The following is a 9978-nucleotide window of genomic DNA, read 5'->3' as shown; positions in this document are numbered from 1 at the left end:
AGAATGGCCGCTCTCCTTGTCTAAACTAAGCACTCTCTAGAATCAGCAATCAGCCTATCGGTTCCGCCATAGATAAGATACACATAGACGACCCAGCCCCACCAACACTTCCATTCACCACTGGCGCAGCACGTGTCCCCGACTATCCCGTCCGGCCATTCCCGTCGTCCTGCCATGTCCTACCACTCGTCTTGTCCGGACGACCACACAAAACATCCTCGGCCATCACCCACGCGTCGCGCTCCCCCTTGCTCACGCCGTCGCTCTCGTCACCAGTCACCACCACCCCTCTCCTGTCGTCTCCCTTCCCGCCGCACCCGTCTCCTATTTAAACAGCAGCACCTGCGACGTCTCTCTTCATCGACCTCGATCCATTGAATAATTTTACTAATCAAATTCTTGTTGGGATATATTCCTCCAATTCCCCTCCTCCTCCCAACAAGGCAACAACAATCTGTTCCGGCCGCCAAACAAAACCCAAAAAAAAAACACACTGAACCCAATAATCCGATCCCACAGAAACTTTTCTCTCGGTCCGTTCGATCGATCGCTGCCGTGTCGTTTGCCAGACACCATCAGCACCCAAAACCATGGCCTGCAACCTGGCTCAGTGCGCCACCGCCGCCGCGGCGACCGTCGCGCCCCGCACCCCTCGCCCTGCTGCGTCCGCGTCCGTCTCCTTCTCCGCGAGGAAGCCGGCGGGCGGCAGCCTGCGGCTGCAGCGGCAGGCGTGCTGCGAGCCGTCGGTGGCGCCGTCGCGGGCGGTGTTCGCCTGCCGGGCCGCGGCGTCGGGGAGCGCGGCCGACCTGGCCTCCGGGGGCAGGAGGTCGTCCGGCGTGCCGGTGTTCGTCATGATGCCGCTGGACACCGTCAAGGAGTGCGGCACCGCGCTGCACCGCCGCAAGGCGGTGCAGGCCAGCCTCTCCGCGCTCAAGAGCGCGGGCGTCGAGGGCGTCATGGTGGACGTGTGGTGGGGCATCGCCGAGCGCGACGGCCCGGGCCGGTACAACTTCGCGGGCTACGCGGAGCTCATGGAGATGGCGCGCAAGGCCGGGCTCAAGGTCCAGGCCGTCATGTCCTTCCACCAGTGCGGCGGCAACGTCGGCGACTCCGTCAGCATCCCGCTGCCGCGGTGGGCCGCGGAGGAGATGGAGAGGGACCAGGACCTCTGCTACACCGACCAGTGGGGCCGCCGCAACTACGAGTACGTCTCGCTCGGCTGCGACGCCATGCCCGTCCTCAAGGGACGCACGCCCGTCGAGTGCTACACCGACTTCATGCGCGCGTTCCGCGACCACTTCGCCGACTACCTCGGCAACACCATCGTGGTACGTACGTCAAGGTCCAGCCAGTCGCTCCATCTCCTACAGTCGTCCTGATCCACTCTACACGCGCGTGTACGTAAAAAAAATGCAGGAAATCCAAGTCGGCATGGGCCCCGCCGGCGAGCTGCGCTACCCGTCCTACCCGGAGAGCAACGGCACCTGGAAGTTCCCAGGCATCGGCGCCTTCCAGTGCAACGACAGGGTACGATTTCAGACAGATGAACGAAGCGTCTCGTCCAAAATAACCTTTTTTTTTTCTTCTGATGATGATGATGATATTGATGACATGTTCTGGTATGTCGTCCGGCCAGTACATGCGTAGCCGCCTGAAGGCGGCAGCGGAGGCGGCCGGCAAGCCTGAGTGGGGCCACGGTGGGCCGACCGACGCTGGCGGCTACAACAACTGGCCTGAGGACACCGTCTTCTTCCGCGGCGACAACGGTGGGTGGAGCACCGAGTACGGCGACTTCTTCCTGTCGTGGTACTCGCAGATGCTGCTGGAGCACGGCGACCGCATCCTGTCGGGCGCCACGTCCGTGTTCGGCGCCGCGCCCGTGGAGGTCTCCGTGAAGGTGGCCGGCATCCACTGGCATTACGGCAGCCGGTCCCACGCCCCCGAGCTCACCGCGGGCTACTACAACACGCGGCGCCACGACGGGTACCTCACCATCGCGCGCCTCCTGGCGCGCCACGGCGCCGTGCTCAACTTCACCTGCGTGGAGATGCGGGACCACGAGCAGCCGCAGGAGGCGCGGTGCATGCCGGAGGCGCTGGTCCGGCAGGTGGGCGCCGCGGCGCGCGCCGCCGGGGTGGGCCTCGCGGGCGAGAACGCGCTGCCGCGGTACGACGGCACGGCGCACGACCAGGTGGTCACCACGGCCGCCGAGCGCGCCGCCGAGGACCGGATGGTGGCCTTCACGTACCTGCGCATGGGGCCCGACCTCTTCCACCCGGACAACTGGCGGCGCTTCGCCGCCTTCGTGCGCCGCATGAACGGCGCCGGGTCGTGCCGGGAGGCCGCGGAGCGGGAGGCGCACGGCGTCGCGCAGGCCACCGGGTCGCTGGTGCACGAGGCCGCCGTCGCGCTGCGGAGCTGACCGGCCGGGCCGGGACGGAACGGAAGCCTACGATCGACTGTACATACAGGGGTTGGGACTTGGGAGGGAGCTCGGGTTCTTGTTGGGTTTTCCTTTGGGTGGAGAGCGAGGGAGCGCAGTCGAGAGCCAGCGAGCAGTCTCTCGTGCAGTGCAGTGCAGTGCACTGCAGCTCCAGCGTAGACGAGATTGTATTGTGACCAAGCCGGGAGGGAAAGCAGGGAGGGGAGGACAAAGATGTTTTGTCACGTTTCAGGCTCTGGCCATCGCCGGAGTTTGTGCGGGGAATATATCGATTTCCTATTAGAAATCCGCAGAAAATGATGTGTTCCTGCACTGCCTGATTCGGTGCCGCGCTTCTCGTCTTCTCTTGTCCTCTCGCCTGCTCTACTGATGTGGTCTCCATCTTAGAATTGTCCATGTAGAAGTGGGCGAGTTATCTAAAATTCGAAGCGCTTGTTTGCAATGGAAGCAGAGAGAATGTAGTGAGATCGGATCAACCGTACCTAAAGACATCCCTTACAGGAGCAACTCCACCGGATCAACAAATAATTATTATTACTTTTTATAAAAAAAACTGTTATATACGAGAATACGACAAAAGAACACTTCTCTAGCAATCCTTTCTCAATCCCTTTTCTTTATAATTTCTTTTAATCCCTTAAAACCTCTCTTGAATCCCTCAAACAACCGGCGCAGTTCTCCTATATTCCAAAAGTTTATTTTCTTAACCCCTTTACTTACGTAGTATAATTGAGTGGATATCCTCTGATGAAGATGCTCTAAACGAATAAAATGGATTTACTGATGGGAGACGCAAAATTTGTAGCTTGGTGCCGTTCCTGGTGAATACACAGTTATTGCTTATCTTAGAACTCTAATCCTCTGTTCTAATAATATCAATAGAGTTTCACAAGAGGATGATATCTGGTTTACGGCATTAATCTAGTTTACTAACATCTATTCATAAAATTTTATGGCGGGATCTATGGTGTACCCAGGACCGTCTCTAAGGTTTTTGGGCCCCGGTGTAAAACATAAAAATAGACCCTGGAATCTATAATATAGAGACAAAAACAATCTAAAATGTACCTTTTATATTTGATCTATTCTCGTATTCTTATCCTCTCATGTTATCTATTTTAAAGTTAAGATTTTACAAAACAATAAACAACTTTTATCTTTTTATATCATTTATATTCAGAAAATTTAAAAATCTGAGGCCCTAAAAATTTAGGGGCTCCGTGCCGTCGCTCCATTTGCACTGGGCCCTGGACGGCCCTTTGTAGCTACGGCCTACGGGCATGCACGGTTGCCTCGAGTATTGTGGGCACTCCTCATTTGCTACCAAGTAGAAACCTCCATATAAAACCGGTAAACCGCGTCCAAGTTTGTCCACTTTGTGCATGATTTTATTTGATAAATTTACCATATGTTTAGTTTGTGGAGTCATCATATGCTTTATGTGAAGTGATGCATCATGAGGTTATCCTATAAATTTATGTGAAATCAACTCGTTCCTCATGTCTATATATATATATACACACACTAATTATTAGCTTATAATAAATGGGGTTGTGATGCGCCAACTCATTCTATTTTACAAACCAAATAAAAAAATGACGAGTGAGAAGAAGATGGGTCACCTCAAACCCCACACCCTTAGGGCATTACGGCCTTTATTTGCCTTATGGACCCCATCGTACATGAAAGATTAAGATGATGATGAGAGGAAATAAAATGTGCTTTTTCAAATTTTCTGTACAAATAAACATATAATTAAGACCAACTTCATTCCGTATGTCTAGGAGTGTGATGAAACATTTTGCACCTAGTTCATTGTTTTAAATAGCGGGATACAGATTTTATCCCCACACTTATCAAACTAGCAAATATCAGGATAAATCACGATATATCAGTCCTAAAAAGGATATATCGGTCGCTATATCCGGTTATTTAAAACCTTGGTTCTAATCATATATTAGTATGGCAACTCTAGTAATGTATATACTTGAAAGAATTTGCTCAAATTTAAATGCTTAATGTAAAAAAGGATTAGAAGAGCATCCATGTTTTGCTAAGGTATCAAGAGTCAACAATTCCTAGTAGCCCTCCTTAGAGGGCACGCGCAAGGGTGTCGCACCCCTTTGCTTCGTGTAATGACTAAATAGTCTCTACAAGTTAATTCTTCATTTCTCGAGCACGGTAAACTGCTCACAGTCATATATAAGTTTGAGTTAGGTCACTCAACCTCTCCAAATGATCACCGATCTTTTAATCGCCATTAAGTCATCAAGCTGATTTTAGTACCAAAAGTAGCATGCACTAACTCTAACTTAGTATGACCAAGTCTGATCAAGGTGGTGGATGCACATAAGCTACTCTTGACACACTGATAAAGCTACTAATCAAGTGATTATCAACTCTAAGTATCTCATTACGATTAGTGATTATCAACTCTCAAGTAAAGCTACTAATCAAGTGATTATCAACTCTAAGTCTCTCACTACGAATAGTGATTATCAACTCTCAAGTCTCTCACTATGTAGAGGCCCTTCCTCATCCTCAGATGGTTTCTACAGCAGTTGAAATGAGCATGAGACCTCTTTTTTTTAATTCTTTTCAAAAAAGCTTAACTTCAACCAGTTCAAAACGACATGGACCAATTAAAATACGTTGGCTAAAGACGGTTGGTACTAGTGTGACATACTTTCCCAATTTCCACTTCACGGTTCAAACAACATAAATACATAAGCACCGTATGAGGTTGAAAAAGGCAAATCTTTGTTCTCAGAAGCAAAGATCAAGGCATAGCGTTCTTCTAAACTCAGGTTTGCACAGAACGGGAAAAATTTCAACATGAACACACAATAGGTTCATACTACTGCTCAGTGTGAGCAAAATTGTACGCACTAGAGTAACACAGATGTAGAACAGGTAGAAAGACCAAACAAACAACCTAGTATCCTCCCTTAAGATCATTGACCACATCGTACGGGATGGGAGTGACGGTCTCGATGGTAGTCCCCTCAACCATGAAGACAGGCTTGGGGCCCAACGGCTGCCTCTTGGTGCTGATGACCTCGCCGCGCTCCTTTGCATCCGCCTTCAGCTGGTCATTCTTCACCTTCCTCAGGCGGAACTCTTCTGTGCAGCGGGATGGCTGCACATGCTCCACGCGGACATGGATACGCTTCCTGATGATGCGACCATTCACCTGAAAAGATAACAAGTTATCAGAATCTAAAGAACTTACACATAGATTAAGCCATTATCATTGATATCACCACTACACAGAGCATAATATGTCCAGCATAACTGAGCTTAACAATCCCATCCTGCACAGATTGCAGATTTAATTGCATAAAGCATCCAAGTACTGTAGATTTTGGTTGTTCAGAAATGTTTGCACTTCTGGGTCAAGCAATAAAAAATAAAATTGCTTACAGTTAGGCCCATTGAAACCTCGAACATTTAGTTAAGGAACAATTGGATCTATACCATTAAAAGATCCAAACTTTAGATATATACCATGGACCCCACATGTCATTGACTCATGTGGACCCACATGTAAGTGAGATAGTAATGGTATGAATCCAAAGTGGTGATCTTTTAATGGTATGAATCCAAATTTCCCTTTAGTTAAACTAGAATTGTATTACACCGGTGCAGTACCAAGAACCCAATCATACATGAAACTAGAATCAACCTAATTACAGCATCTATCACTACCAGATCATACAAAGAAATGGTTATGATTGCCCATTCCTGCCGCTACAAAACTAATCGCGCCCTGGGCTTCCACAAATTCTACAGAGATCCAAATCAAACAACACACCAGCAAATTGTCGTCACTCTAAACATTCGAATTCCTAGAATGGCACGAACAGAAGATACGTCCGCGCACTAAACGTAAGCGCCGTGCACAAACGATTTCAACTGCCTGCGCCCAGCAACCTATCAGCGAGCTAGCGAAAAGGGATCCGTGTGGTATACCTGCTTGTTTATCTCGACGCCGATGGCGCGCTTGGTGACGTTCCAGACGCGACCGGTGCGGCCGTGGTAGAACTTGTGCGGCATCCCCTTGTGGACGGCGCCGTTCACCTTGACGTCGACGTAGTCGCCGATCTTGTAGGTGCGGAGGTAGGTGGTGAGCGGGATGTAGCCCTTCTTGCGGAAGGGGCGCGCGAACAGGTCGCGCGTCCGCGAGCGCAGCCCGTGGCCAGCCGGCATCCTTGCTGCTCCTGCTTGCTACGCGCGGCGGCGGCTGAAATGGATCGGGGGGAAGCACTAGGGTTTGCAGGGGTTTCAGTGTGCTGACGGCTTTATTATAGGTGGCGTGGGATTGGGGCTTGACGGGGTGCTGGTGTTGGGCTGAACTCGTTTGAGTGGGGTGCAGCCATAAAACAAGCCCATTTACATCTCTTCTATATTCCACTTCTGTCTAGCCAAAGATGAATATGCCCTGAATCCTAATTCATGAATTATAGGGCTCGACATTCGGTTTTTTTTCAAACTTCAGTTCTGTTTTTCGGTTTTAAAAACTTCGGATTTCTAAATATTAGGAACAGATCGGTTTCTAGAAAATGAAAAACCGAAAAGTTCGGTTTTGGTTTTTTACTTCGGTTTTTTGTAAAAACTGAACATCAAACTGATACTCAAGACAACCCATACAACAATTTTACATGATAGATTATACACAATTTTTAAAAGTAAAAATTATATATGTACAAATATTCCTCATACATCACAGATAAAAAAGTGAATAATAATTTAAGTGCATCACACATCTGGTTTACATAATCAAATAGTCAAATTTTAGAATTGATGAAGTTCGGTATTTATTTTTTCGGTTCGGTATACGGTGAAAACTGATTACGATACCGAACACTGAACTTCTTAGATACAAAAATCGAAACCAAACCAAGCTACTGAAAAAAAACCGAAATTTCAGTTCGTTTCGGTTTCGGTAAGAAAAAGTGCCCATCCCTACTGATTTCGATTGCTAGGTGTGACAACTTTTTTCACGAAGAAAAAGTTCATCTAATAGTAGATTGTAACAGGAAGTCTGGAACAAAATACTAGTCAACAGGGGCGAAGTCATGATTTGAGATTGAGGGGACAAATCAGATTGTGAGGGGATGTTATAAGATATTTTACATTATTTACCTAGCGATTAGCTAAGAAAATTAGTAGCTTCTATATAATTTGGGGAGGATAAGGGGGACATTACCCCCTCTGCCCCCTACTAGAATCACCCCTGATAGTCGATTACCTTTGTAAGGGTTGAGTGGCGGACACAGTCAAAATCGATAACTTAGTATCGCCTCTTCACATGTTGGGGTTCGGATCGGATGGAAAAAAAACTTGCCCATAAATGATTGTGAAGTTTATCTAAACTCGCTCTCGATCACTCACGGGTTTTACTCATTGTACACTTATAAACAATAATTCGGCTAGAAGCAAGTAGCTACCAGCAATAATCAGGTTATATCTACAGATTTTAAGTCTTCTCACGTTGAGCATCAAAACATTTCATAAATCATTAGCCAAGTTACTTATTCAAAAACAATTACTATTGTATCTTAATCATTTTTTTGTTCAAAATAAAGAATGAACCAAATTTCAGGTCGGATGTGGGTCATCTGCGGATTGAAATAGATATCATGCACTCATGAAACTTTGGGATGGATGCTGGTGCCCTCGTACCTGCACCCATAGGGTTGTCATCCCTACTCTTCACCACAACTCAAGAAAATGTAACATAAAATGAATACGACAGAGTGCTTTGGCGATTGCGAGTAACTCACAAAATTAAATGTTACCATTTAAAATCTAGGTCAATTTTATTTAAGTGAAACCTAATCAGGATGTCCATTCATGTCATGCTAAGTTGATAAGCATCTTTCTTCTCATAGAGATCCTAAATCAACACTCCATATCTGCTTGTAAATTGTGTCGTGATGAAATAATAGGAAATGTGTTAAATTAATTAGAAACATACGAGTATGACATGGCTATCATTCTAAGCGATTTCTACCACCACATTGTTGATCTTACCAGAAGTATAGCCTTTCTGCATTTTATTTTTGATGGTCATTGTTGTTGTTGTTCCTTTGGAGTCAGAGTCAGAGCCCGGAGCCGTTTTCAGATGAGCCGGAGCCCTCTCCCAAACGAGCCCAAACGAGCCCTTAATGTCTATTAATCTACAGTGGTCCACACGTTCATCTTATAGTGCGTAGACGCTGATGTAGAGCATCTGCAGTTCAGCTCCAGAAATTGACCTTTGCTGTGCTGTGCTGTCCTCCTCCTCTTCTTTAATCTTTAATAAAAGAAAAGTGCCACTTCAATTTGTGCTTCCAAAACTGGTTTTGTGTTGAATAAAGTAGACGGCCTCGAGAATGCCCTTTTCAATCTGGTTTATTTTTGTCGCCATCAAGCATGGCATGGATGTCTTCAAATGAGACCATAGCAGCCTCCGATTTGTTGACGTGTATGGTATCTATCCGTCCGAATTTTTTGTATTTTAGCCCTTAAACAGAAGTAAAATCACGTTTAGACCTAAAAAAATTTTAAATGCAGTTTTGGACCCTTTGCTCGGCGTCACAGCCTGTGGCGCCGAGGTAACACAGCTCGGCGCCACAGCCTGTGGCGCCGACCTTCGTGACGTGGCAGTCCCGCGTGGCACCTAGCTCGGCGCCACAGATCTTGGCGCCGAGCTAGGAAAAATCCGCAAACAGCCTTCTCTCTGCGCGTTTCTTGTCTTCTCGGCTCATTCCAATTCAAGCCGCCGCCGTTTACGAACTCGCCGCCGCCCACAAAATCACGCCGCCGCCGCCTGCCCTCGGGTTTGTCTGCGGGTCGCCGTCGCCGCCTGCCCCAGCTCCGGCTGGCCGCCGCACGGCCGCCCCGGCCCAGGCCCGCCGCGAGCTCCGCCCGAGCTGCCGCCCCGAGCTCCGCCCTCGAGCACCGCCCGAGCTCCGCCGGCCGCCCCGCCGCGCTCCGCCCGAGCTCCGCCGCCCGGAGTCCGATCGGCCACCGCCCGCTCCGGCCCCGGTACCTCTCGCCCCCACTGCCGACCAGTTTTTTTTTAATTTCTTAGTTTGTAAACTAGTAGTAATTAGTTAGGTATCCACTTATTTATTGTTTAGTAATTAGTTAGATATTTTGTTGTTAGTGTTTATTAAAATAGTTAGCTAGTTTGTTGCGTAGTATATTGTTAGTGTTTAGTAAATTCTTAGTGATTATATAGTTATCATTTTGTTTAGCGCATTGATATTATATGTTTTCTGTGTTGGCAACCATCGTGTTGTCGTTTATTCGCAGGTTCTATAAACATCACTTTACAGGGGAGGTAAACGACCCTAGAATATCAATTCAGGGTTTGTTGTCCCATATTACATATGGAACAGTTGTCCGACGGTTGATCTCCATTACCTCAGAAGATGATTGGGTGATATATTTAAGAATTGTGAAGACGATGGTTCCACCATGTTTGGATGTGGTTGTTCAAAAGTTACCTGTTAGTCATTGCGAAGGTCCAGTCGGGTTAACTCCAC

The 9978-nt window shown here is 47.9% G+C and overlaps 2 protein-coding genes across 2 annotated transcripts; one reads left to right on the top strand and one right to left on the bottom strand.

The window, feature by feature from the left end:
- Positions 1–359: 359 nt before the first annotated feature.
- On the top strand, positions 360–2775 carry LOC100281141 (beta-amylase). Its single transcript, NM_001367512.1, has 3 exons — positions 360–1328; positions 1417–1527; positions 1637–2775. Exons 1-3 carry the CDS (start codon positions 591–593, stop codon positions 2420–2422), a joined length of 1635 nt encoding a protein of 544 aa, NP_001354441.1. The 5' UTR covers positions 360–590; the 3' UTR covers positions 2423–2775.
- Positions 2776–5183: 2408 nt separating this feature from the next.
- Positions 5184–6713, bottom strand: LOC100192855 (60S ribosomal protein L21-like). Its single transcript, NM_001374340.1, has 2 exons — positions 6416–6713; positions 5184–5636 (listed from the first exon to the last, which is right to left on the bottom strand). The coding sequence occupies exons 1-2, from the start codon at positions 6650–6652 to the stop codon at positions 5379–5381; spliced, it is 495 nt and encodes a 164-aa protein (NP_001361269.1). The 5' UTR covers positions 6653–6713; the 3' UTR covers positions 5184–5378.
- Between the last annotated feature and the right edge of the window lie 3265 nt (positions 6714–9978).

Source organism: Zea mays, chromosome 5, assembly GCF_902167145.1.
Source record: "Zea mays cultivar B73 chromosome 5, Zm-B73-REFERENCE-NAM-5.0, whole genome shotgun sequence".
NCBI lineage: Eukaryota > Viridiplantae > Streptophyta > Magnoliopsida > Poales > Poaceae > Zea > Zea mays.
Note: the sequence above shows the minus strand (reverse complement) of the source record. Positions and strands in the feature narration are given on the sequence as shown.

Excerpts from the sequence above, each read along its gene's own strand:
- LOC100281141 (NM_001367512.1), top strand. The coding sequence starts at position 591 with ATGGCCTGCAACCTGGCTCAGTGCGCCACCGCCGCCGCGGCGACCGTC. Across the intron at positions 1,329-1,416 it reads ACCTCGGCAACACCATCGTG|GAAATCCAAGTCGGCATGGG; the intron begins GTACGTACGTCA and ends AAAAAAATGCAG. Across the intron at positions 1,528-1,636 it reads CCTTCCAGTGCAACGACAGG|TACATGCGTAGCCGCCTGAA; the intron begins GTACGATTTCAG and ends TCGTCCGGCCAG.
- LOC100192855 (NM_001374340.1), bottom strand. The coding sequence starts at position 6,652 with ATGCCGGCTGGCCACGGGCTGCGCTCGCGGACGCGCGACCTGTTCGCG. Across the intron at positions 5,637-6,415 it reads GCGTCGAGATAAACAAGCAG|GTGAATGGTCGCATCATCAG; the intron begins GTATACCACACG and ends TTATCTTTTCAG.